At 42.1% G+C, this 22,554-nt stretch overlaps 4 protein-coding genes and 1 non-coding gene across 6 annotated transcripts; 2 read left to right on the forward strand and 3 right to left on the reverse strand.

Annotated features, from left to right (window-relative positions):
• The first annotated feature begins 79 nt into the window (after positions 1-79).
• LOC116383494 (pancreatic secretory granule membrane major glycoprotein GP2) lies at positions 80-7,884 on the forward strand. The gene is made up of 9 exons (XM_031847400.1): positions 80-1,120; positions 1,931-2,019; positions 2,143-2,247; positions 4,762-4,922; positions 5,010-5,145; positions 5,716-5,810; positions 6,426-6,594; positions 6,827-6,935; positions 7,069-7,884. Exons 1-9 carry the CDS (start codon positions 1,030-1,032, stop codon positions 7,245-7,247), a joined length of 1,134 nt encoding a protein of 377 aa, XP_031703260.1. The 5' UTR covers positions 80-1,029; the 3' UTR covers positions 7,248-7,884.
• A 534-nt stretch (positions 7,885-8,418) lies between these two features.
• fbxo30a (F-box protein 30a) lies at positions 8,419-11,640 on the forward strand. 2 transcript variants are annotated; one of them, XM_031847356.1, is made up of 3 exons: positions 8,419-8,628; positions 9,281-11,315; positions 11,437-11,640. In XM_031847356.1, exons 2-3 carry the CDS (start codon positions 9,336-9,338, stop codon positions 11,638-11,640), a joined length of 2,184 nt encoding a protein of 727 aa, XP_031703216.1. In that variant the 5' UTR covers positions 8,419-8,628; positions 9,281-9,335. The 2 variants fall into 2 exon arrangements, with proteins under 2 accessions (XP_031703216.1, XP_031703217.1); XM_031847357.1 differs by having other exon boundaries at positions 8,424-8,522.
• A 3,376-nt stretch (positions 11,641-15,016) lies between these two features.
• Positions 15,017-18,400, reverse strand: stx11a (syntaxin 11a). The gene is made up of 2 exons (XM_031847415.1): positions 18,267-18,400; positions 15,017-17,334 (listed from the first exon to the last, which is right to left on the reverse strand). Exon 2 carries the CDS (start codon positions 17,295-17,297, stop codon positions 16,416-16,418), a length of 882 nt encoding a protein of 293 aa, XP_031703275.1. The 5' UTR covers positions 17,298-17,334; positions 18,267-18,400; the 3' UTR covers positions 15,017-16,415.
• trnal-uaa (transfer RNA leucine (anticodon UAA)) lies at positions 15,169-15,250 on the reverse strand. Its single transcript has one exon. It is a non-coding gene; the product is annotated as a tRNA-Leu (tRNA).
• Positions 18,401-18,556: 156 nt separating the features above from the next.
• On the reverse strand, positions 18,557-21,388 carry LOC116383507 (syntaxin-11-like). Its single transcript, XM_031847417.1, has 2 exons — positions 21,282-21,388; positions 18,557-20,585 (listed from the first exon to the last, which is right to left on the reverse strand). The coding sequence occupies exon 2, from the start codon at positions 20,581-20,583 to the stop codon at positions 19,723-19,725; it is 861 nt and encodes a 286-aa protein (XP_031703277.1). The 5' UTR covers positions 20,584-20,585; positions 21,282-21,388; the 3' UTR covers positions 18,557-19,722.
• Positions 21,389-22,554: the final 1,166 nt, after the last annotated feature.

Here is a 22,554-nt window from a genome sequence, read left to right on the forward strand (position 1 = left end):
TCCGGTGCTTTTATTGCGGTTTATCCCGTTTTGTAAACATGGAAGCAGGAAAGGACGCCATTGAGCGCAACTCTCTTTCACCCTTTTACAATTGAAGAAGTAGCGAGAGATTATGGCAGGATTTTCTTCTGCCTGACATATCTTCTTTAAGCTATTTGTCTGACAAAACAATGCCAGACAATTCAGCGGAACACTTGGGCCAGTCTCATTAGCAAAACAAAACGCAAAAAGCACAAAATTCAGTGTCTTGGAAACTAATCTTGTAAATCAAACTCATAAAAGTCAGAAAAGTGTGAGACTTTTTCTGCCACATTATCTCATGTATTTCTTAAATTACCACTTACAAATTGTCCGGACAAGATTTACAGATATGTGGCTTTTTTATTACATTTCTCCTGTTTCAAAGCTTTTTTTTGGGGGGGGGGTAATGAAAATAATGTTTTCTTGTGTTTGCTTGCTCATGTATTTTATGGTCTCTTCCACCACACACACGCGTACACTCACAGGTCTGTGGCATCGTGACTGAATTGCCCTCAACTCGTAATGACTTTCTTCTCGCCTGAATGACTGGGATTCCCGCACCAGTAAAGATTTTAAAATGTCCAGACAAAGGATGTAGACAACAAAGAGTGCCAGCCCCGTACTGTTGTTCCTCTTTACATGGTTACCAGACCCGTTGGTGCTCCCTGTGTAGTAAGAAACGGTTGTAAGATGTTTACTAATAGGACATGGCCGCAGTAGGCGGTAACATACGTGTTCCCTTGGACTCCCCTCAGTTCCCCCTATTCATGTGTGGAATCTCATTGTTGGTGGGGACATCATTCAAGCTGGTGTTTCAAGGCCAGAGGGAGGCTCCTAATTCATCAGAGCTGTATTTCGAGGGTTGGAGTAAGAGAGGGGCACTACGTCATGTGGTGACAGCGAGCTGTGGCGAACAGTCCCCGGGAGATTTTACAGAGTTTCGGGGAGAGGGCCAAAGGGTAGTGGAGTGGCTGAGCTAAGAGAAACCAGAGGGAGAGTCCTTGGAAGATGGCATCTGCCAGTTTGGTCTGTGCCTGGTTACTGTTCACCATGAGGATGGTCACCTCGGCAGTGTATCTGGAGCCTGAGGAGGAGGAGGGTGAGCTCGCACCTCACATCACACACCCGGGAATGAAATGTCAAGGGTCAAAGAAACTGCTTTGTGTGGGGAAAACGTATTCCTTCCTGGCTTTAAACTGGTCTTTCAAAAGTGATCATTTAATTTAACACTCTTTCCTTCACAACAGCAGCAGTATAATTTGAAATTGAGCAGTTAAAGAAGTATCTTAGGTCAAGGTAGCATAATACAACACGATGGCACGTAAAAGTCCTGCATTCAAAATCTTAAAGTACAGAAGTATCAAGGATAAAAGTACTTACTGTGCAGCAGACTAAATGTTACTCCACATATTGTTTGATCTTTAATATTGATGCATTAACGGGTAAGCAGCATTTTAATGTTGGAGCTGGTCGAGTTGAAGCTAATTTTAACTATTAAATATACTATTGGGGTGGTTTCATCTATAAAATACATTATATTTTAAGAACACATATGGTTTGTTTGTAAAATCTTATTTGAAAAGTAAAGTTAGCTGTACAAGTACAATATTACCCTCTGAGATGTCAAAGTATAAAGTCGCAGAACATGGAAATACTACCGTACTTGACTAAGTGTACTTAACTACGTTCTAACGCTGACATTTTGACATCGGTGGCCTTTGTGTGTAAAACATACGGGTCGTCTATGAGACTTAACATATGTGATTATACACAAAGTCAATATAAATATCTTTACTTTGGAGGGAAAATGGATAGAGCTCAAAGTTTTAAAAACCAACATCTCTTCACATTATTAAACTCATTCTTGTTTTTTGTGAGATTGAATCTGTTCGTTTCTTCTTTCTGTTAGAGCTCAACGACACCGTCATTTGTACCAACGACCATATGGAGGTTGTTATTCCCAGCACTTTCTTCCTCAACAAAGTGCCTCCAGTTTATGTAAGTGAGCACCAACAAGACCCAAAAGTATTACTTTTTTATTTCACTGATGTCCTAATATGTTTACAGTGCAATTTTGATTAATAATTTATCTATTTTTTCTTGTTTGTTTTGTTTGTGTAGGTTTGGGATTTGCATTTAAATGATCCGGAGTGCCGTGGCTTTGAGGTCGGAGATGACTACGTTTTCAGAATCAAGACAAATCTCTCTGACTGTGGAACAATAATGGTATTCACCTTCTTCTGCGTTAAAGTCTTTGACAACTTCTTAGTCCGAGTGTCAGCAGGAGTCAAAAGAGTCCAACTAATCAAATATTGCACGTGAACTCAGACATTTAAAACAAAGCTTAACAAAGGATGAAGACAAATTACACTTGGTATCTCCATTATTAACAACATTAAGATCCCCATGATAATAAATCTGTCTACGGTTGTCGAGGGAACTGGGCATCAATCAGGGTCTTCTCACAGCCAAAAACGGAGCTACTTGAGTGGATTTATTGCACTTTACATAATAGTAAAAGATAACTTGAATGAGACCAGACACTTTTTTTTCTTCCGCTGTGACGTAAATGTGGACTGAGGCTCTGTGTTCAGACGGGTACTATGGAATTAGCTCAGAGCAAGTATAATAAGACGGACAGAGAAAGGCGCATACTCTGAGCCCAGACAGAAAGTAGTAAAGAGAAAAGAAGGGGGGGGCGTGTATGTCAAGAAAGAAGAGTGGCGTTGTTCCTTTTCCCAACAACAGCGCAGGACCTCACTCAAAGCAGCAAGGGGACCCTGAATGGCCTCGTGGTTCTAAATTATCAGGATTTACATGGAAATGATTATTTGTTGATGTTCACTGAATAGGAAGGCCATAAATCATTGGCCAACTAGCCTCCTGATTATTTAAATCCAGCCACTCTCGTGGATTTTGGAAAAGCGTAAATCCCTACTTTAGCACACGAGTGTCCTTGAATTGCTTGCCTGGAATGCATGATGCTTTTTTTTTTTCTTGTAAAGCAAGCAAAAGGTTAACACGGCTTTCAACGGGGAGGAAATCTCCCAGTGCTCCGCCTCAGCAGTTTTACAAGGTTTTTTTCGCATAGCGGCTGAGAAAAGTAAGCCTGCTCTGGATTAGATGGCTGTTGCTAAAGGAGAAGAATGCCATAGCTGTCAATCTTGCTTTCACCTTGCAACTTTAAAACCGGCCGTCAAGAAAGGAAATGACGGAATTGTCGGGTTTAATTAAAGGTCAGACATTTTTTATTGAAACATGACAGCGTCCTCTGTCATGTTTCAGCGACAGTTCTGCATTTTGGCGAGACACCGAGCCTTCGTGTTACCCAGTTATAAGTGCAGGTGCCGGTGGGGATCTGTTGTGGCGTATTGAAAATCTGTGGCTCGCTGCAGAGACCTGTCAGTGGTGCTCATAGTGGGGGGGGGGGGGTGTTTACCGAGAGGTAGTAAAAGATGTCTCAAATGTTAGAGCTCAAGGCGATTCATCCTCCTTCTGCACTCGGCAGGAGCCCAGACAAACCCTGGACACAACCTATTCACACGTCCACATGTTACAGTTTTTACCTTAGTGAGCTGCAAACAGGAATATTGAGCAGTATCACTCACATTTACATCATGTGAAATGATAACTGTAGAGGATACAGCTTCTGACAGACATTATATAATTGAACCTCAATGACTCCAGTTAGGTTTTAATGTGATTTTTTTAAACTACGAAATGTTGCAGCTATGTACATCTTACTTGTGTCATTTTTCCCTCTAACCACATTCACTACAACCATACTACCTTGCTTACAGTTGAAAATAATTAGTTTGCAACTATTTTAATAATCAATCATTTCACTTTTTGTCAAGCAAAACTTTTGATGGTTCTGGGTTTGCAAAAGAGAATTTGCTGCTTTTCTCTGTCTTACATTGTAGTAATATTTATATTTATGGGTTTTGGACTGAAACAAGACATTTATTGATACTATGACAATTAGTCAAATCAATCATTTGGACCATCGAGAAGATTAAATAGCAGATATTTCATTTATTTATTTGGATGAGCTACTAGCTTATCTTCCTGGGGTCATTCTGGTGATCGATTGTCATTAAGAGTCATTTTTCAAACATTCTCCAGTCATGCATTCTCAAATATAAAGGATTTGTTGCTATTCTATTCATTATGCGAAAGTAAATTGAATTTATTTATGTTTTGGACTGTTTGTCAGGCAAACTGAACCATTTGAGGATATCACCTTGGGTTTTAGGATATTGTGATTTTTCATTAATTTCTAACAATTTACATAAATCAAATTGATAAGCAATAAGCATCAAGTTAATCAACAATGAATTACCAATTTGTTGCAGAAAACTGCTTACTTGAATAAGCAAGGTTCACTGCCCAGTTTGGCATATAGTTATAGTGGAAAGACGTTGCTGTGTAATGTTCAGTGTGGGTCGGTGGGTCACCACCAGGGTTGTTGAGCTGCCTGAGGTTTTGATGGACCAAATTAAATGAAACCTGTAAGAAGAGACACCCTCTTGATATCAGATACCTGCTCTCTTCAAGCTCCCTTTCACTGAACATCCACCACAGATTTCTGTGCAGTGGTTCACACACAAAAAAGCACAGTGGGTATCTATTCTTGTATTGACAAAGGAAAACACTGCTGCATAAATGTGTTGCACTTAGCAAATATGTGTCTAACTTGATTATTTTAAATTGACTTTTATTTGATCTTTCTCTCCTCAGGCATCAGATGATACACACATCATGTTCATAAACACTATACACAACAACGATTCAGAAGTTATTACGAGGAACTATATCAACATAACATTCGTATGCCGCTACCCCGTAAACTACCTGGTCCAACAGCCCGACGGTGAAAACATGATTAGAGTTGATGTCAGGTAAGTGTTTGAATTGAACCTTCTCCTGAATGGTTTTTATTGTTTGGTTTTAACACGGCCCTCCTTTAATCCTCTGTTTGTCTTCAGAACCATCACTTTGAACACAGAGGATGGGAACTTTTCCGTGTCGATGTTGCTGTACAAAGACGAAGCGTTTGAGGACAGATGGACCACTGTTCCATCGCTGACGCTGGAAGACGACATCTTTGTGAAAGTCTTCATGGTAAATCACCTTCAGTGATACTACAGAGTATTAAAATACGACTATAGAATTCAACTGATTACCTCCTACACCTTACATTGACCTGATGATTGTGTACAATTTAATCATGTCGGGCAATATTCTGTGTTTTGGATGATACCGTATGCCATGAAGGAAAAATGTTAGTTCATGTAAGTTCATAAAAGAACTTAGTTCTTTTATGAACTACCTTTTATGAACTACCTTTTACAAGAAAAGGTAGTTCATAAAATGTAATAAGAGTCCAGAGATTGTGTATGCTGAGCTTTGAAAAACACATTAAAGTGTTCTTACTATTGACAGCTATTTTTGGAGTAGTTGTTACACAACGTTAAGCAATTGGTTGTGGATGTTCCTAGCAATGGTGGAAATCCAACACTCAACCCGTGACCAGAACGTAATTTGAGTGCTGCTGCTCCTCTTCCATGTTGTTATAACATCTTGGTACAGGCTACAGCTGTTGTTTACTAACTATGAATCATCAGTTTGTGGCCCAGTATGGAAAAGTAATTACCTTGCATAAAGAATGACTCAACTCTTTTTGCCTGACAGATACCGGCTCAACTGATGCTGCGTTTGGAGAGATGCTGGGCTACACCGACCAGTGATCCGTACAGCAATATTCAGTACACCTTCATCCGAGACAGGTAGACCCTGGAACAGCTAAGACAAAAGACATTTCTTATATAATATGAGCAAATAGGGAACAAATAAACATCTCATAGTGCAGCTATACAGTGGCATAGCCTGTTCTTTTCCATTTGTCATCTTCCAGCAGAAAAATTATGGATACAATGGGTTGAGATACTTTGTATTGGTTATGTTGAAACCTGCTTATGTGATGTGTGCGATTTCTACACACACTCTGTCCAAACAGCTCTAAGTCCTCTTACAGGAGCACTGTTGAAATCTGAAATAAGAGAATTTGTTGCTCAGCGAGCTGGCCAGACTCTCTCAGAGTCTGGTCATGTGACTCCTGTCTGAGAGGCCACGTGCATTTCACTTTAACAGCTGTGCATGTCCTTGACAACCAGGCAGTATTTGGAACTGTAAGCAACAGCAGGGCAATGAAATGCACAATGATTTCAAAATGCCGGAGGGAAAAGAAAATACAACTCTGTCTCGCACCGAGTTGAATTATTTCTAAGCTCTGCAATTTGTCACATCAGTTGAAATCTGTTCCTTGTCTCTATTTTTAAAGTACAGTATTTCATTCTCACTAACACTGGGCCTCCCTGACTTCTTTGTCCCCCATCCCGTAGCTGCCCAGTGTTGTCAAATGAACAGACCCTTAGTGTGCTGAAGAATGGCCAGGGCCCGGAGGCCACGTTCAGGATACAAATGTTCAAGTTTGTCGGCAGCTCTTACACCAACGTCTTCCTCCATTGCAACGTCCAGATCTGCCACAACACCCCGGGCCTGTGTCAGCCTGTGAGTGAGCTCCTGCAACCCCCATTCCTCGAACTGTTGTTCAGAGGCCAGCTGAGACAAGTAGCCTGCTATATGTGCAGCTTATGTCCTTAATATAGACCCTTTGGCCTAGAATTGTTTTTCAGCCATATGATCTTGTGTCGTTAAGCTCTAAGTCTTAATCTGTAATATGCACTGCTTGACATTGAGACTTGTGTTTCTCTGTTGTTTTACTCATCTATTTGCCAAACAGAACTGTTCCAGTGAAGATGAATTAATCAGGACACGCAGAGACATCCCTCTGTCCCATACAGTGTCTTATGGACCAATCAGACGACTTAACAGTGAAAAGCCCCCTCTGAGTATGTTCATTTACTCTGTATCTCATGTGGATCTTAGAGCTTTAACTTTTACATTTTTAAAAGCTTAAAGATTCTAGATAAGTGTATGCAATTCATATGCAAAGTGAGATTCCACCTGTGTTCTTTTCTATAGTAGATGCAGGCGGATTACCTCATGTGGAGACTTTTGTCCTCGGAGGGCTGCTGGTGGTCTTGCTGCTGATCACAGGAGTGTTTGGGAGGCTGTGGTTTCGCTCAAGACGTTTCTACCCAGCGCGGGAGGCACAGCTCACTCTGTCCAACGTCCACCACATCTCAGAGGTGGCCTCGTGAATCAGGGGATCAGGGACCCTTTTGATCAAAGAAATGGACACACAAACACATAAACAATGTAAAAATACAAACACATGTACAGGTGTGATTTATAATAGTAATAATAATAATAATAATGAAAATACTGAAAATCTTGCATATGTTTTTCTTTATAGAATAAATTTCCTGGATTGTAAAAAATCAGCTTAGTAAAAGGGCTCCCTCAAATGTTGTCTCGATTGTTATTTTTCCAGTGGTAAAAAAGTTTGTTGTTGTACTTTACTGGAGTATTTCTATTTCATGCAACTTTGTACTTCCGCTTTCCTACATTTCAGGGGGAAATATTGTTATTTTTACTCCACTACAGTTATCAGACAGCTATAGTTACCATGCATCCAGATACAATCTGAATCTGCAAAGCATTTGACTATAAAAAAGGTCCATTGTTATAGATTAAATTGCCCAACAGTATGAAATAGTGAACATTAGCTCCACCAGCAACAGCATTACAATGCTGTGTACACAACAATATATAGTAAACAAACTGATAAGTAATTTGTTTTTTTAATACTTTAATTGCATTACTTTTACTTGTGATGGGAGAATAGTATATGGTTTTATTTTTACTTTTCTTATTGTCAAAAAATCCTATTAAAAAACCAAAAAGAACAGTCTGTCTCTCAATACTTTGACATCCTTACCCTTTCTGTTGTTTTTCAAAAGGGAGTAAATTAATTCATTTGTTGAGGAATATTTCCGCTGATTGATCACACGTGAACATAAATGAATATTTACAGCACCAGGACGAGGAATATGGGATTGACTGCCCATGTTCGTGGTAATGAAGGAACATGTAATCCAGTGCAACGGGGGCGTCTTTAATAGTTTTTAGACAATAGCCGAGGTATGTGGCACAGAGGAATATGCTTCATCATGCTTTGGCTACACAGGCACGTTCATTATTACACGGCCTCAGCACTTCATCAACCACTATTCTATCCTTTATAAGTCATTTGAATGGCCTGGCAAGAGTCTGCATCCATAAATAACAGCACAGAGACATTTCACCAGTGATTAAATGTAAAACTGTCCTCAGGGTATTTCCCCACTCCGTCTACTTCAGTGCCCTTTTATAGGTCGCAAACCTAACAACACGTCTGTTTACGTGATGACGTAGCACGCACTGCAACGTCACACACCAGCAGCGATCAACACAAACGCCGACTACAGAGCAGCAAAAGGACTGAAGAACCAGTCGCAGCCAGTTCATATCATCAGAGGACCGGGACTGCTACGGTTAGATATTTATGTAGCTTACGTTTTCACGTTGCTGATGTCGACAGCGCTGATATAAAGTAAAGAAGTATTGATTAAAATACACCCGGAGAACCCCGTGACTCGGGTAAGCGGTTTCTTGAAGATGTCAGCTAACTAGCGAAGTTTAGCTGCTAATGCTAACTGGCTGGCCATGTCGTTGATGTTCTTTTGTTTAACTTCACAAAGTATCGTTGACTTATGAACTCACATTTATTTTGCCCTGCCCAGTTGGCAAGGAAATAACGTATTACAGTTATAGTTATTGGGACCAATGGCGATATTGTTTGTTAGAACAATTGGAGCCGCTTGTTTGTGTTTTTAGCCGTTTGCTAACTTGCTTGCTCTGATTGCGTAATTTTAGCAAGCCGTTGCTTGCCATGAGCTGCAAAGACTCAAACAATACAGTTGTTCTCTTGTGGGGCTTTGCGGAAATTTGAGGGGTCAGGTTTCCCCGAAAGTCCTGGAAGAAGCGGTGTCGCCATAAGGGGTGCTGTGAAAGATTACAGCCGTAATGTTTAGTAAACACGCAGAGAAAGAACACGTGTGAGACTAAGTTACAGAATAGTTTGAAGGCACGGGACCTCGTGTCGTTGCAATAATGTTAATGGGATCACGTAACAGCAGCATTTTTTGTTACAGCTGGCTGCTGCCTCTTCTAATCTTACATTGTTGTAGTAATGTCTTGCATTCTGTTTCGTAAGACTTGTGAAATAAGTATATTGTTGTTGACTTTTCAGGGCTGAACTTTTCCCTGCCAGAAACCAGTTGGGCAAGGAACGACACAGAAAGAAAATGGAGGGCCTGCACTCTCACTGCCTTAAATGCATCAACAGAAGGTGCATGGTAAGACCAGAGGCAGGTATCTGCTGCAACCTCATCTGCTGTCCTCTCGTCTGCGGGGCAGTCTTTCACTCATGCAAACTTGAGGAGCACCGTCTACTGTGTCCGTATGAGCGGCTGCCATGCCTCAACAGCGTGTTTGGCTGCCCGTTCACTATTGCAAGGATCAGGATGGCTAAGCACCTCGCGACGTGCCCGGCCAGTATAGTATGTTGTACTATGGAGTGGAATCGTTGGCCTGTGAGCTACTCGGATCGCAAGTCCTATGAAAACTTGAGCAAAGACTTTGATGAGGTGGAGCAGCTAGACATGGCCTTGGCTCTGCAGGATCAGAGGATGTTGTTGGAGTCCCTGAAGGTCACGACCACCGTGTCAAAGACTGGAGATAAGGAAGCAGATAAAAGTAACAAAATGGCCACAGCGTCGAGTCTACCAGGGGCAGTGTTGGGTAATGCAGCAGTGGAAATGGAAGAGGAGCCCTATAGTGGGTCGTATAGACCCTCGGTGGATACAAGCAGAAGTTTAGCAGCGGCCTTGGACATCCTCAGCAATGGCAAGGATATTGAAGTAATTGTTGGAAATTTAAATGGCGAAAAGAATGGAGATCTCCGTAATGTTTATGTTGCTGAGGGTGTGAAGAATGTAGATATGCAGGAGAGCGACTCTGATTCAGAGTGTGAGCTCGGAGCAGTAGGTGGAGTGGATTGCGCAGTCGGGACAGATGGAGAAGAAGATGCTATCAGCTGGGCAGAAGAAAATGATTTTGTGGAGTTGTTTTTTGAAGAGAAGGAAAAAATTGTCGAGGAGCCAATAAACGAGTCCAACCGTGTCTGGCCAGAGATGCCTCAGAGCTACATGCCGGTTGTAGCACTGGAACCTCCTGTGCCACAACGAGCACCAGTTGCACGTCCGATGCCATTCCTGCTGTCTGAACATGTGAGAAATAACTTCTTACAACATTTACCCAGTGAACTCAGGTATAGGTGTTTGGAGCGTAAGCTACAGAGCGTAGAGGTGCTTAGAGGAATAAGTATGTTTACATTTAACGGACGCCGGGCTCTGCTGTCAGACCCGTACTTGTTCCGAGCAAAGATGGAGGACAAGTCAGTAGACACGTCGGACCTTGAAGTAGCAGATGACCCCATGGGCCTCCACGGCATTGATCTCATCACTGCGGCGTTGCTGTTTTGCCTCGGCGACTCTCCGGGTGGCAGAGGAATCTCTGACAGCAGGTTTGTCGATGGCTACCACATCGACTTCGGTACTCAGACATTCTCCTTCCCTTCAGCCATTCTTGCAACCAACACAATGGTGGGAGATATTGGTTCAGCCTCGGCCTGCGATCACGCCAGCCCACAGCTCTCCAATCCGAGCCCCTTCCACACTCTCAGACTGGACCTGGTGCTCGAATGTGTGGCCCGATACCAAACAAAGCAGCGCTCCATGTTCACGTTCGTGTGTGGACAGCTATTCCGGCGGGATGAGTTTTCGTCTCACTTCAAAAATGTTCACGGGGATATTCACGCCGGGCTCAATGGCTGGATGGAGCAACGCTGCCCCTTGGCCTACTACGGCTGCACCTACTCCCAGAGACGATTCTGCCCGTCCGTGCAGGGCTTCAGAATCATCCACGACAGGCACCTCGGCTCGTTTGGGGTTCAGCCGGGTTTGCCCTTAAAAGCTGGGGACGACCTCCCGAGAAAGCCCTACCGCTTTGGCTCTCAGTGCGATCAATTCAGCAGTCTTCCATTCGAAGTGTTGCAACGCGTAGCAAGCTTCCTGGACAGCTTCAGCTTGTGCCAACTGTCCAGAGTGTCCCACACCATGAGGGACGTGTGTGCTAGTCTGCTCATGATGCGCGGCATGGTCGTCCTGCTGTGGGAGAAGAAACGGCGTGCTGATGGGTCTCCTTCATGGCAGATCACAGACAAGGTTGGTTGTTTTTTTTTAAATAAATGGTGTCACTTGTACTATAGTTCCTCAAAGAATACAACTGTATATTGTCGCAGCATGAGAAGTAATTGACCTGTTCTCTTTCGTTTTTGTCATTCAGGTGTGGCGATTCAGCACAGCCTTTGGTACAGTGAATGAGTGGAAGTTTGCCAACATCGCCAGCATGGCCGACCACCTCAAGAAGTGCCAGTTCAATAAGATTACTCGTCAGGAGGAGGCGATCCCTCTGCCCTGCATGTGCTTCACCAGAGAGCTCACAAAAGAGGGAAGGTGTTTACGTTCAGTTCTCAAACCAGTAGCATAAGTGATTCTGAAAGACGAAGGCATCTTTTGCACTTTTCTGAGACCATTAGAACTCAAATACATGTGTATTTTTACCCAGTGTTTACAGACATACGTCTCTTCCAGCCTCAAAAAACACAACTCCTGGTTGAACATTATAAACTGTTGTTTGGCCCTTTGCCTCACAGTGGAAATAATCTTCCCTCACTAAATAAGGCAAAGTCGGATAGCAGAGGCCGGCGTGCTGCAGTCACAGATCAGGACTGTAAACAAGCAAATTACATGCTCGCCTTGTATCTTCCACTCTTATGGATTTATTAATACTAGTGTACTAAAGTTTTACTCGTATCTACTCTGACATTGTATGAAAAAACCAGATGTTTTGATGTAGATTTTTTTTATTTTTATATCATAAAATTAAGTACTGTGCTACAATGGAGGTAAGAGTACAGCCTTAACTTATGATACACTTGGTTTTCTAGTCATGAGGTTGTTCCAGTAAACTGTAAATCTCAGTGAGATTTACAGTTTACTGGCATCTTTTTTTATATCTTATCCTGATACCTAGAGTGACCACGTGTGTTCTGCTTAGAACTCGTCGATTTCATGGCTTTGTTCTACATTTTAAGACCGACCAAACATCTGTGGTCGGCCACTTTACCGGACTGTCTTCACTGAGGGTGTTGATTTCTGTTCACCAGCATAAGCACGTCACCATCATCATGTTTGGTGTTTTAAATATAGTGTGGTTTGGCACGTCATAGCAGCAACAAAGGTGGTCTGTCTTCCTTTTCTCTCTTATCTCACCTCTGACTAACGGGCAGGCTCGTTAGTCATGTGAGAGATGAAGTAACACTATTTTTAGCTGTGGTTGTCCTGTGGTTTGTCTGCACTACCAGCTACTTTTAACCAGCAATTGTTTGTAGGTTTTATACAAAAACAAATGTAGCATATAAAGTGATGAATGTACTCCTTGAATATAAGAATCTATCAGTGGTCCGCTCGGTTTGCCTCCCTCAGCGTCAGACCTCATAGAACCCTGCAGGCCAGGTCAGGTGGTGTGAAACGCGCACATGCTTCCCTCCAGTAATGAGCATCACTGATTGTGTTCATATTCATTATTTATCATGGTTGTATGTTTTTGTCACTACAAGTCCACTGTGTTGGCGTCTCAGGGTTGTAGCATGAAGCTTTGTCGCGCAGCATGGTGTGTGTGTGTGTGTGTGTGTGTGTCAAGAAAACTAGCTGAAAGCGACAGGACGACTTGTCAGCTACTTGATTATTACGGGGTCTGGTGAACCGCTCAGTATTCTAATAACAGAACAGTGTTTTGCAGTGCTGGACGAACAGATTACATGTTTGTCATCCATCAGCCTCGTGTTTATAACGGAGTAACTGAAATAGGCCGTCAGCAGAAATGCTGAAGCGATCAGACTTGAACACTGTATATATTTTTTGCTTGGATTTAGAAGCACGGTCTAACAAAACATGACACATTTTGCTCACTTGTGTGAACATGTTTTGCAATGTGCATTGGAGATCGTTTGAAAATGTCACAGAAAAAGAAACTGCTCAGAAATGAATACTCATTTGAAGGAATTTGTGCGACTTTGTTTTTGTTTTTTTTTAAATATTTTTAAAGTTTGATGAAAAGCCCAGGTGACGACAGAACTATGCTGTCTTTTTACTCTAATCCATGTTTGGTTTGTTTCTTATTTTTTTTTGTACTGGTACTTTTATTTTGAAAAAGAATTTGCCTCTGTAATGTCTAGATTTGTATTTGAATTATTGATTTGCACATGATGGCATGTACTGTAAAATTTGAATTATAATGCTGGGGGGGGGGTTTATCTTTGAAGTGGCCAGAATTTCACTCCCTCGTGTTTTGCATGCGAATTTGACGTCTTCAACTCCAAACTCATTCGTACAGATTATTTCTCATTTTAGTACTTTTTTTTTTTTTTTTTTTTTTTTTAAGAACTTGTGTCATAATGAACCTCAGCCAGATCTGATCACATGCCACATTCTTCAGGTTTAGTTGATGGAGTTGAATGCATGACCTGAGAATTAAATTAGTCTTTAGCTCTGTTGAGGTTCATACAACAATAAGAGAGAATGCATTTCATCTGCAGCACACGGCTTTTGTTGTTTTGTTTTTTTAGCAATGCATTGCAGGCACTTTGTTTTCACTCCTGTGTTTTTCACTACAATATGCCAGCCTCATTTGTTTGACTGTTGGAGCATTTTAATAAAGAGGATCTCAGTTTTTAAGTGTTTGATTTTTCTTTTCTTTATAGATCACCTGCTTTGTTTTAACAAAACTCACTAAAAGGTTTCACATCTGACAGAAGTGTTAACAGAGTAGAAAGGTAGCTGTGTGCACTTTAAAATATTTAGGTCAAGTACAAGATTAGAAATCTAATTGAAGGAAAAAGTAATTATTTGCACACCGGATTCAAGCTTGCAAAACTTTGAGAGGAATGATTCAACCGTACTGTCTTCAACAGGCTAATGACCAAATGTGAGGTATGTATGGCAGCAAAACTGATTCAATTCTGTTAATAAAAATATTCATCAATATGTAACAAGAAGACCATGAAGATAAATAATAGAACTTAAAACAGTTGCAAAACTTTTTCTTTTTTTTTTTTGAGTTTTAAAATTTGAGTTTTAGGTACTTTAATATATTGTGCATTCCCTCAATGTTTCCCTAAAATAATAATTGTGCTGTGTGCATGAGTTCTACCTGTTCACCGCTAGATGGCGCCAGATCCAAACAATGTCCCCATAACGGATGAGAAGGATTCTATGAAGACATGTTATTCAACACCCTCCACTGTGATAAATCGGCACGTGACTTGTCTCATTTTAATGTAATTACACAGTGCATGGTAAATAAAGGGTGAATCTGGTTTAAGCAGAACCTACAGATATATTCGAGTGACACATTTAAATTGTTTCGAACTATGCTAATTTAAATGTAATGCCACGGTTCCTCTTGTTTTGACCATCACAACTAAACAAATCATCGATAAACACATTTATTGAGTTAAACGTCCTGTAAGTCAAAGGAGATTGAAGTTGTTTTGTTGTTGGACTAACTACCGTTTCATTTACACGTGGACCAGATTATGCATTCAAATATTGATTTAACGCCGAGATATGCTACGTTGTGAAGTGTGCTGTCTTTACCCAAAAAATATATATATTTACCCAAAAAATCATTACTGCAAGGGGAAACACGATGTCATAATCTTACCTGATGGCAGTTAGTCGCGTGTTCCGTGATGTTCCCGCTCTCGGCCTCTGAACCTCCGCAGCTTTAATTGTTTGCAGGTGTGTAAGCTTAATTAGCTAATTAGCACGTCTGGAAAATGATTCCCATGTGCCAGCGATATGTAACTTTAAATGAAACACTGAAATGTAATGTTGGCTTGCGGCGCCAAACCAGAACTTAATCATGTACTCGTCAACAGACACTTAACATAAGTAACTACTTTTTACAGATGAACAGAAGCCAGTTCATACATTATACTTATTTTAAGTAATATACCAGGAGTGGGGTTCGAACCCACGAGGACTACGTCCATTGGATCTTAAGTCCAACGCCTTAACCACTCGGCCATCCTGGTACAAAAAAACTGTGTATGACGTCACGGTGCCCAGTCACGCTGCCAGTAAATTCCCACCACTAACCAACACAGAGTAGAAGATGAGCAGTAACTCTGTAAACACCCACTGGTGTGTCACTACATGTAGGTTACAGTATGGAGACTGATGATGGCCTCTAAAGCTTCAGTCTATACTTTACTGGGAATCCCCCAGTGGATGATGGACTGCCACACACACAGGAACATTCTAAATTGTACTCTCACCACACTCAAACAATAAGATAGGCCTGCTGTGCAAACAGAGAGTACTCTGACCGGAGTAGTTTCCCCATTCGCTGGTGACTACCTGAGCAAACACTCATGTACACATTGAGTCTGGCGCTTCTTTTTGTATGGAAGAATCTGAGCAAACCTGCCCCATAACACAAATCTGTGTGTCAGTGATAGAAATAAAAATAAAAAATCAGTGAAGCTATAAAGAAGAGCATGGGCTTGAGGACGACACTGTTTAATCTCTGAAAAGTGGAGGCATTACAAAGAGAGTTGTCTTTCATGTGAAGCAACACATCTTGAGAAACCCAAAGGCCTGGCCTGTAAGCTGGTGATAACCATACATGGGGGTGGCCGACACGTCGTTGCACAAATCCACACAAATCTATCGTGCCTCCACAGCTAACCACAACCAGAGGCTGTGAGTTTCTTAAGGCTTGTTAAGCAATGGCTGTAATAAGAAATAGACCTACTTCCAGTACATTCAGGCCGTGAAAACTAGTCCATTTAGATTGATGTACACTACTTAAATATCTCATAATGCATTACAGCTGAATATTGAGGAAGAAAGCTGAGGGTTAAGCATTCGATTATAGTTGTCTCAACAGCAAATATGCAAACATTCTTCTCAGTAACTATCAGGAAATGTAACATCCATATCTCACTGTATATTTGCATACGGTTGTGTGGTTTGAAATGTGGGCCCTGTTTCAGAACAGCTCAAACTAGAGGCGACTAGAGTGTGACATTTGGATACTACCGCTGCTTAACAATGAAGGCAAGGCTTCGATTGAGTTAAATAAATACACAAACTAAAGCAATTTATTAGGGCATCTCTGCACAGGAAGCTGACTTGAATCTGATCTCGATTATTCTCGTGACACTGAGAAATAAAAATAACACTGCTGCCGTCTCATTAGCAGCAAGGGCAGCAGCAGCAAAAGAGTTTCTTGCACGGATTGTTTTTCTGGTATTTCACGGCCTTCTTGATCTGAACGGTGGCCTTGTCAACGTAGTCCTGAGTCGCACCTACGTTTGCTTCTATGTTATCCAGCATGCAGCCCTGCTCCTCCACCAGCTGGGCCATCTGCGAGAAGAGCTCGTGAATGTCCCTGATGCGGCCCTCCAGCTCCAGCAGCTCCTTGTGCCGGGTCTCCATCTCACTGAGAGCAGATCTGGCAGTCCTCCCCTCCAGGAGGAGGTTATCAGAGAAGACGTTCCACTTGCCCGTCTCGATCATCTCGTCAATCTGCTCCCTGGTCACCTCCTTGCCCATGATCTCCGCTTGCCTGTGGATGCGAGTCTTGCAGTTCTCCCTCTGGACCATCTCCGCGTCGTTGTACTCAGATATGGCGTCGTGGAAGGCGCTGGTCAGAGACACGCACTGTGAGCGCACCATGCGAGCCACGGCGGATGCAGGCCCGTGCTCCTCCTCCAGCTCTTTGCTTAGCTTCCTCAGCTTCTCCAGCCGAGCGTAAATGCCCTCCCCTCTGGCCTTGATGTCCCGCCCGAGTGCGTTGGAGTCCCGTTTGATGCTGCTGATCCTCCGGACAGACGTGAGGAACCTGCTGTTCTGCTTCCCAAGACGCTTCACGTCCAGTTTGAGCAGCTGCATCTCCTTCCTCATCGCCTGGGCCTCTTTGTAGATGTTGTCCATCACGTCTTCTCCCTCGAACACGATGGCCTGTTGCTCCAGTTCCCCATCATCGCTGGTGTGGTCGGGGTTCTCCTCGGGCCTGCGTCCCACTCCTAAATGCTTGGAGGTGACGGTCTCCAGCTCACACAGTCGGTCCCTCATCTCGCCTGCAAGAGGAGTCAGGAGCCTTTACTGAACTCTGGTCATGAGACACATAGACAATCTGTTTAGTCACTTTGTGTGTGCGTTTCATACAAACCAGCCAGTTAGCTTAGCACAAAGACTGTAAACAGAGGGAAACTCCCCAAGTTACTGGTCCCAACAAAACAACAAACACTCCAGCACATAACCCCTCTATAAAACAAGAATAATTAATACAAAGATTAATACAAATTTGTCTAGAGCTTTGTTTTTACTTCTGTCCTATACTTTATCTCACGACCCATCAGATTCAATTTTTTGACCCATTGAAGGGCCCAGAACCCCAGCTTGGGAACCATCGTAATAAACTGTAAAGTAGCTAAAACATGGCTCCATCTTCATCCAGCTACACATTATAATACTGCTTTCACAATGATGCATCAGCATTAACAATCCACTGAAGGGAAATATAATAACACTATACCGTAATCAATCATACTCTCCATTGTTCTGCTGACACTGGACACTTTTTTGTGTACAACTTGGAAAATTAAATCAAGAGAATGTTACTCTTATATTAAAACAAATACTATTATTAATAGTAATGTTAGATGTAGTGCTTAAGACATACACGATAGTATCTGTTTGAACTCAAGAGGAAACTGGTGGTTACTTCCTCAGATGTAACGCCTTCATCACCGTTTATTACCGCGTCGACTCAAGACTCAGTTATTTCCTATCGAGACAAAATGTTACTTTATTTAATGTGATGTAAAACAAAAACAAAAAAGGTTTTACAAATAGAAATAGACCACATTAATAAAACCTGAAAGCATATTTGGTCATAAAAATGAAAATCCCGAGGCAAAGAAAACTCGAAAACAATAACAAGCGGTTATAGAAATACGCCTGTAGCCAGTGATGCCTCTATGCTTGGATTATTGTAGTGCTTACACCTCAACGACACAATACAGCACAGAGTACACATACCTTGCTGCGGTATCCTCCGCCGGTCCGACGCGATTCAACTCGCTGAAGCAGAAGAAGCGGTCACGGAAACACTAATTTCCTCTTTTTCTCTCCGTTGTGTGTTAAATTTCAACATGTCCAGGAGTCAACTATCTTCTCACACTCACACATATTGCACTGACACACCAACAGCCTGCAGCAGGTACCAACGCGGAAGATCACGCCCTCATCCCCCCACATTTAACACACATATCTGTTGGTGTGACTCCAGGAAGGAGGCAACCATCGCACTCTTCTCATGGTCCTTCATTGAAGATCAAAGCGCGCAGGTGACTTTGAGCGTTTGGCAATTTGCGCGCAAAGGGTTAAGGATCTTTAAGTACTTTTTAGACTTGTTTGAGGTCGACCAATTTATTGTCATGATGAATAAGGAGAAACGGAAGTAGACCTTATTATTCTGATATTACAGCAGAAAACAGCAGTGGGCAAAATAGTCTCACCACAAGTTCCATAGCTGGAAGTAAAAGTACCAGACTGAGAAAATACAGACATTTTTATACAATATTAAGTATGTATCATCTTTAAAAAGTACACATAATGCTGAATCATTACCCTTGCAAGTGTTATATATTGTGTTATTATATATTATAGCTACGGATGCATTCACTTTATATTTAATATTTAACGATGCACCACATTTTATCAGTTTATCATGTTTTGTAGGTAAAATCTTGAATTACAAAGTAACACAAGTTATCAAATAGTTATGCTGGAGTACAAATGCTAAATATTTCTCTCTGAATTGTGGTGGAGGATGAAGTAGCATGAAAGGAAACACAAATCAAGTCCAAGAACCTCACATTTGTAGATAAGTATTTGAGTGAGTTTATATTCCACCACTGGCTTTCGATCAGATGTCACATGACCTTCATCGGCAGATGGAGCCTCAGTTGTCATGGCCAATTTCTTTCCAGCACTTTAAGGACATCATGTCCATGTTGGTTTAAGATGTAATATTCATTCTTCACTTAGGAAACAGCTGTTGAAAACATCTTTGTCACATGATGCAAAGCTCCAGAACAGGCTTTGAGCTAATGTAGCTTCATGAATGATGTTTTAGATTCCCTACTAGAATATACAGCTATTTGCTGATATTTGCTAATTGAGACAAACTAAGTAAATTCTATTGTTTGTTGGTAACTCACAACATGTCTAACTTCACACCATCAATATCAGTGTTTAAACCTTTCACTGAACTGTCGAACAGATCCATCTACTGTGCTCGTTGTGACTGAACTCACCAGCATCTATCTTCACGCTGGAGCCAGTGTTATTCAGTTAGTCTCATGATACAATAACCAAAGCTCCAGAACAGCTACCAAATAGAGATTGAGGGGAATAGATCATTTGTAGCAATGTCTTAAGGTCTTGTTCCTTTAGTTTGTAGTGCAGCTTTTACCACACAGACCAGAGGGACCTAATTGTTAAAACATGGAAAGCAGCAACAAAACATCTGCTTGAAAGGGTTGTTTTTATCAGATGTCATCGCTCTGTCCAGCTTGACCGCGGCATCCTGAACGGTCACTTCGGTATTTTGAACGTTTTTCTGGATGTTGTCGACGGCTAACCCCTGCTCCTCTGTGAGCACAGCCACGTCCAGAAACAGCTCCTGGATCCCCTGGATCCTCTTCTCCAGCTCCAGCAGCTCCTCGTGTCGGCCCTCGATCTGCAGGAAGGCCGAGTGAGCCGTTTTGCCTTCCACCTGGGCGCTGAACACGTTCAACTCCCCGCTCTCCATCATCTCCTCCAGCTCTTCCGCGCCGACCTCCTTGTCCATCACCTCCATCTGCCTCCGGATCTGCCGTTTGCAGGCCTCCCTGTGGCTCATCTCGGTGTCGTTGTAGCTGCACATCGCCTCCCGCAGAGCGTTGCTGAGACACTGGTACTGTGTTTGAGCAACGCGTGCTGCGGGGTCAAAGGTGCCACGCTGGGCCTCCAGTTCCCCTCTGAGAGCATTCATCATGTGCAGCCGCTGCAGCACAGCCTCTCCCCTGCGTTTAACATCCACCCCGATTGCATTGGCGTCCCGCTTTGACGCCAGGGGGCACGAGGTCTTGTTCAAGGACCGGCAGTTCACATCTTTCAGCTCGCTGACGTCGCTCTGGATCTGCTGGATCTCCAGATGTATCTGTAGGGCCTCCTGCAGGATGCCGTCCAGGTCCAGGTCCCGGTCAGGATGCGATGTGGCCGCATGCTCTGACAAATGGTCCAGCTCCACTGTGCTGAAACACTCAGAGTCAGTCTGCACCTGATGGAGGTGACTCAGCCTGTCTCTCATGGCTGAAAGGAAAAATGACAACAAGAGAAAAAGATTTTGATTTAGTCATGTTGATTCGAGAATCTCTCCGTCATGTTTGTAAACTAGAGCAGTGATTCCGAGGCTGGGAGTTAAGACTGTGAAGGGTCATCATTTAAATTGGAGAGGAAAGCACTAAAAAGATTTACAAACTAAAACACAGACGTAAAATAACAAGCAAGCTTGTACTTGTTCTGGTGTTGAATGTTTCCTGAGCACGATTGAAGACGTCTAACAGGCCCGGGCTCAGTCGAGCACATACCAATCAAAAGCTTTCGTCATCAATGTGTGAAGCAGCTGAGAGCATTTTCTACTTCTTCGGTATCGCGCAATCTTAGATGACTGCACGTGATCGGCCAGGACATTTCATCTCTTTTCAGGACTTACCAAACAAGTTTTAAAGCAGCAAATGTGTGTAATCTGCTTTTAAGTAAGTGGAGATACTCAGTATTTTAACACAAAGCAGTCATGAACCAGTGGCACAAGTCTGGTTTGTTGATTTTTACAATCATCTAATTGACGCTTTTCCACAAGAGTCAGTGTAAAGAGGCCTCGTTTTAAGGTTTTCTTGCTTGAACTGTATTTTCAGTTCAGATTTTCTAACATTAAAAAATGCTGTCTCATGCTAACTTATCAAAATATGGAATATGTGAACTTATAATGAGAGAATTGTAACATACCTTTCTCTTATGGGAGTTTGTTGTCTGTAGATGCAGTTTGCGGTCTCTTCAGGCTGATCATTAAAAATATACAATAGTTAAGCCGTTCAGCGTGGCGACTGTTAAGAGAGAAAGTTTTCTTTAAAATGTCACCATCATCTCTTCTACACCTGTTTAAGAGGAAATCTTTTCAGAAACAAAACTTTCTGCATTCCTGTTGTGTCACATGGAGACATGCAGTGACGTACAGTAAGGTGAAGCCAAGCCTCTTAAATATGTATCATAAAGATGATGACTGATATATTTTGTGTTTACATTTTTCGATATTCTCAGGGCATCTGTCACCTAAGTGCTTTTTTTAATGACTAATAAGGCAATAAAGTGTTGTGAAAAGAGACTAATGTTGGGCTCAAGATCTCTAAGAAGCAAACAAAAGCAGATATGATCAACAGAAGTCACTGACAGCAGAAGAAAACTAGAGAGGAAGTATTTCCGATAAGTTATCTTCCAAAGAGGTGTGACTGAAGTGTTCATGCGTGATAACAGGTGATGAAGTCTTGCAGAAGCACAACCTTTCCTTTCAGTTTCATGAAATGTAATCTCACTGAAGTTCTCGTCCGCTGTGAAACCACCAACTGTCAGGTGATGACAAGTCATTCAGCCAGAAAAAGAAGTGTATTTTAAAGAAAATCTATTTTTCCAGTTGATGTGTAGGAAGCTGTGTGAGAAGTCATTTCCACAGCCAAGCATTGGTTTGTATGTGATTAGTCATTTCCACCGGCCTCCAGTGAGTTTGAGTCACAGTGGCTTTGTTTCCGAGAGGGTGTTGATGTATCACTCAGCTGTGGATGAACACCAGCGTCTGAAAGGTGATTCCGAAAGGAACAAAAGACTCCATGAATGAGGCTAAAATATCCCTTTAAACACAGTGTAAAGTCCTTCTGTTTTATTTGTCCCCCTCTGGTGGGAATCGGCTCAAGACTTGGCATGTTCAGTTTATCCGATTACTACTTTTCCACTTTTATAGATATATTTTTGTAGTTTTCTTCTCAATCCACAACACTGAACAAAGTTAAGGTTCTTTGGTAAAACCACTAAATCAGACGGTGCTTGTATTGTTCTCCTTCTACTTTAAAACTGAGTCTTTATTCTGTCCAGCAGATGTCAGTGGTACAACAGTACTTTCTGTGACATGCAGTTAGTGAACTTTGAGTTCATCTTAAAGTCTGAGAAACAAGGCTGTTCAGGAGGAAATGTCTCATGACCTGGCTGGTAGTTAAGAAATAACTCTCTG

Source organism: Anarrhichthys ocellatus, unplaced genomic scaffold, assembly GCF_004355925.1.
Source record: "Anarrhichthys ocellatus isolate YVR2014 unplaced genomic scaffold, GSC_Weel_1.0 scaffold7, whole genome shotgun sequence".
NCBI classification, from domain to species: Eukaryota; Metazoa; Chordata; class Actinopteri; order Perciformes; family Anarhichadidae; genus Anarrhichthys; species Anarrhichthys ocellatus.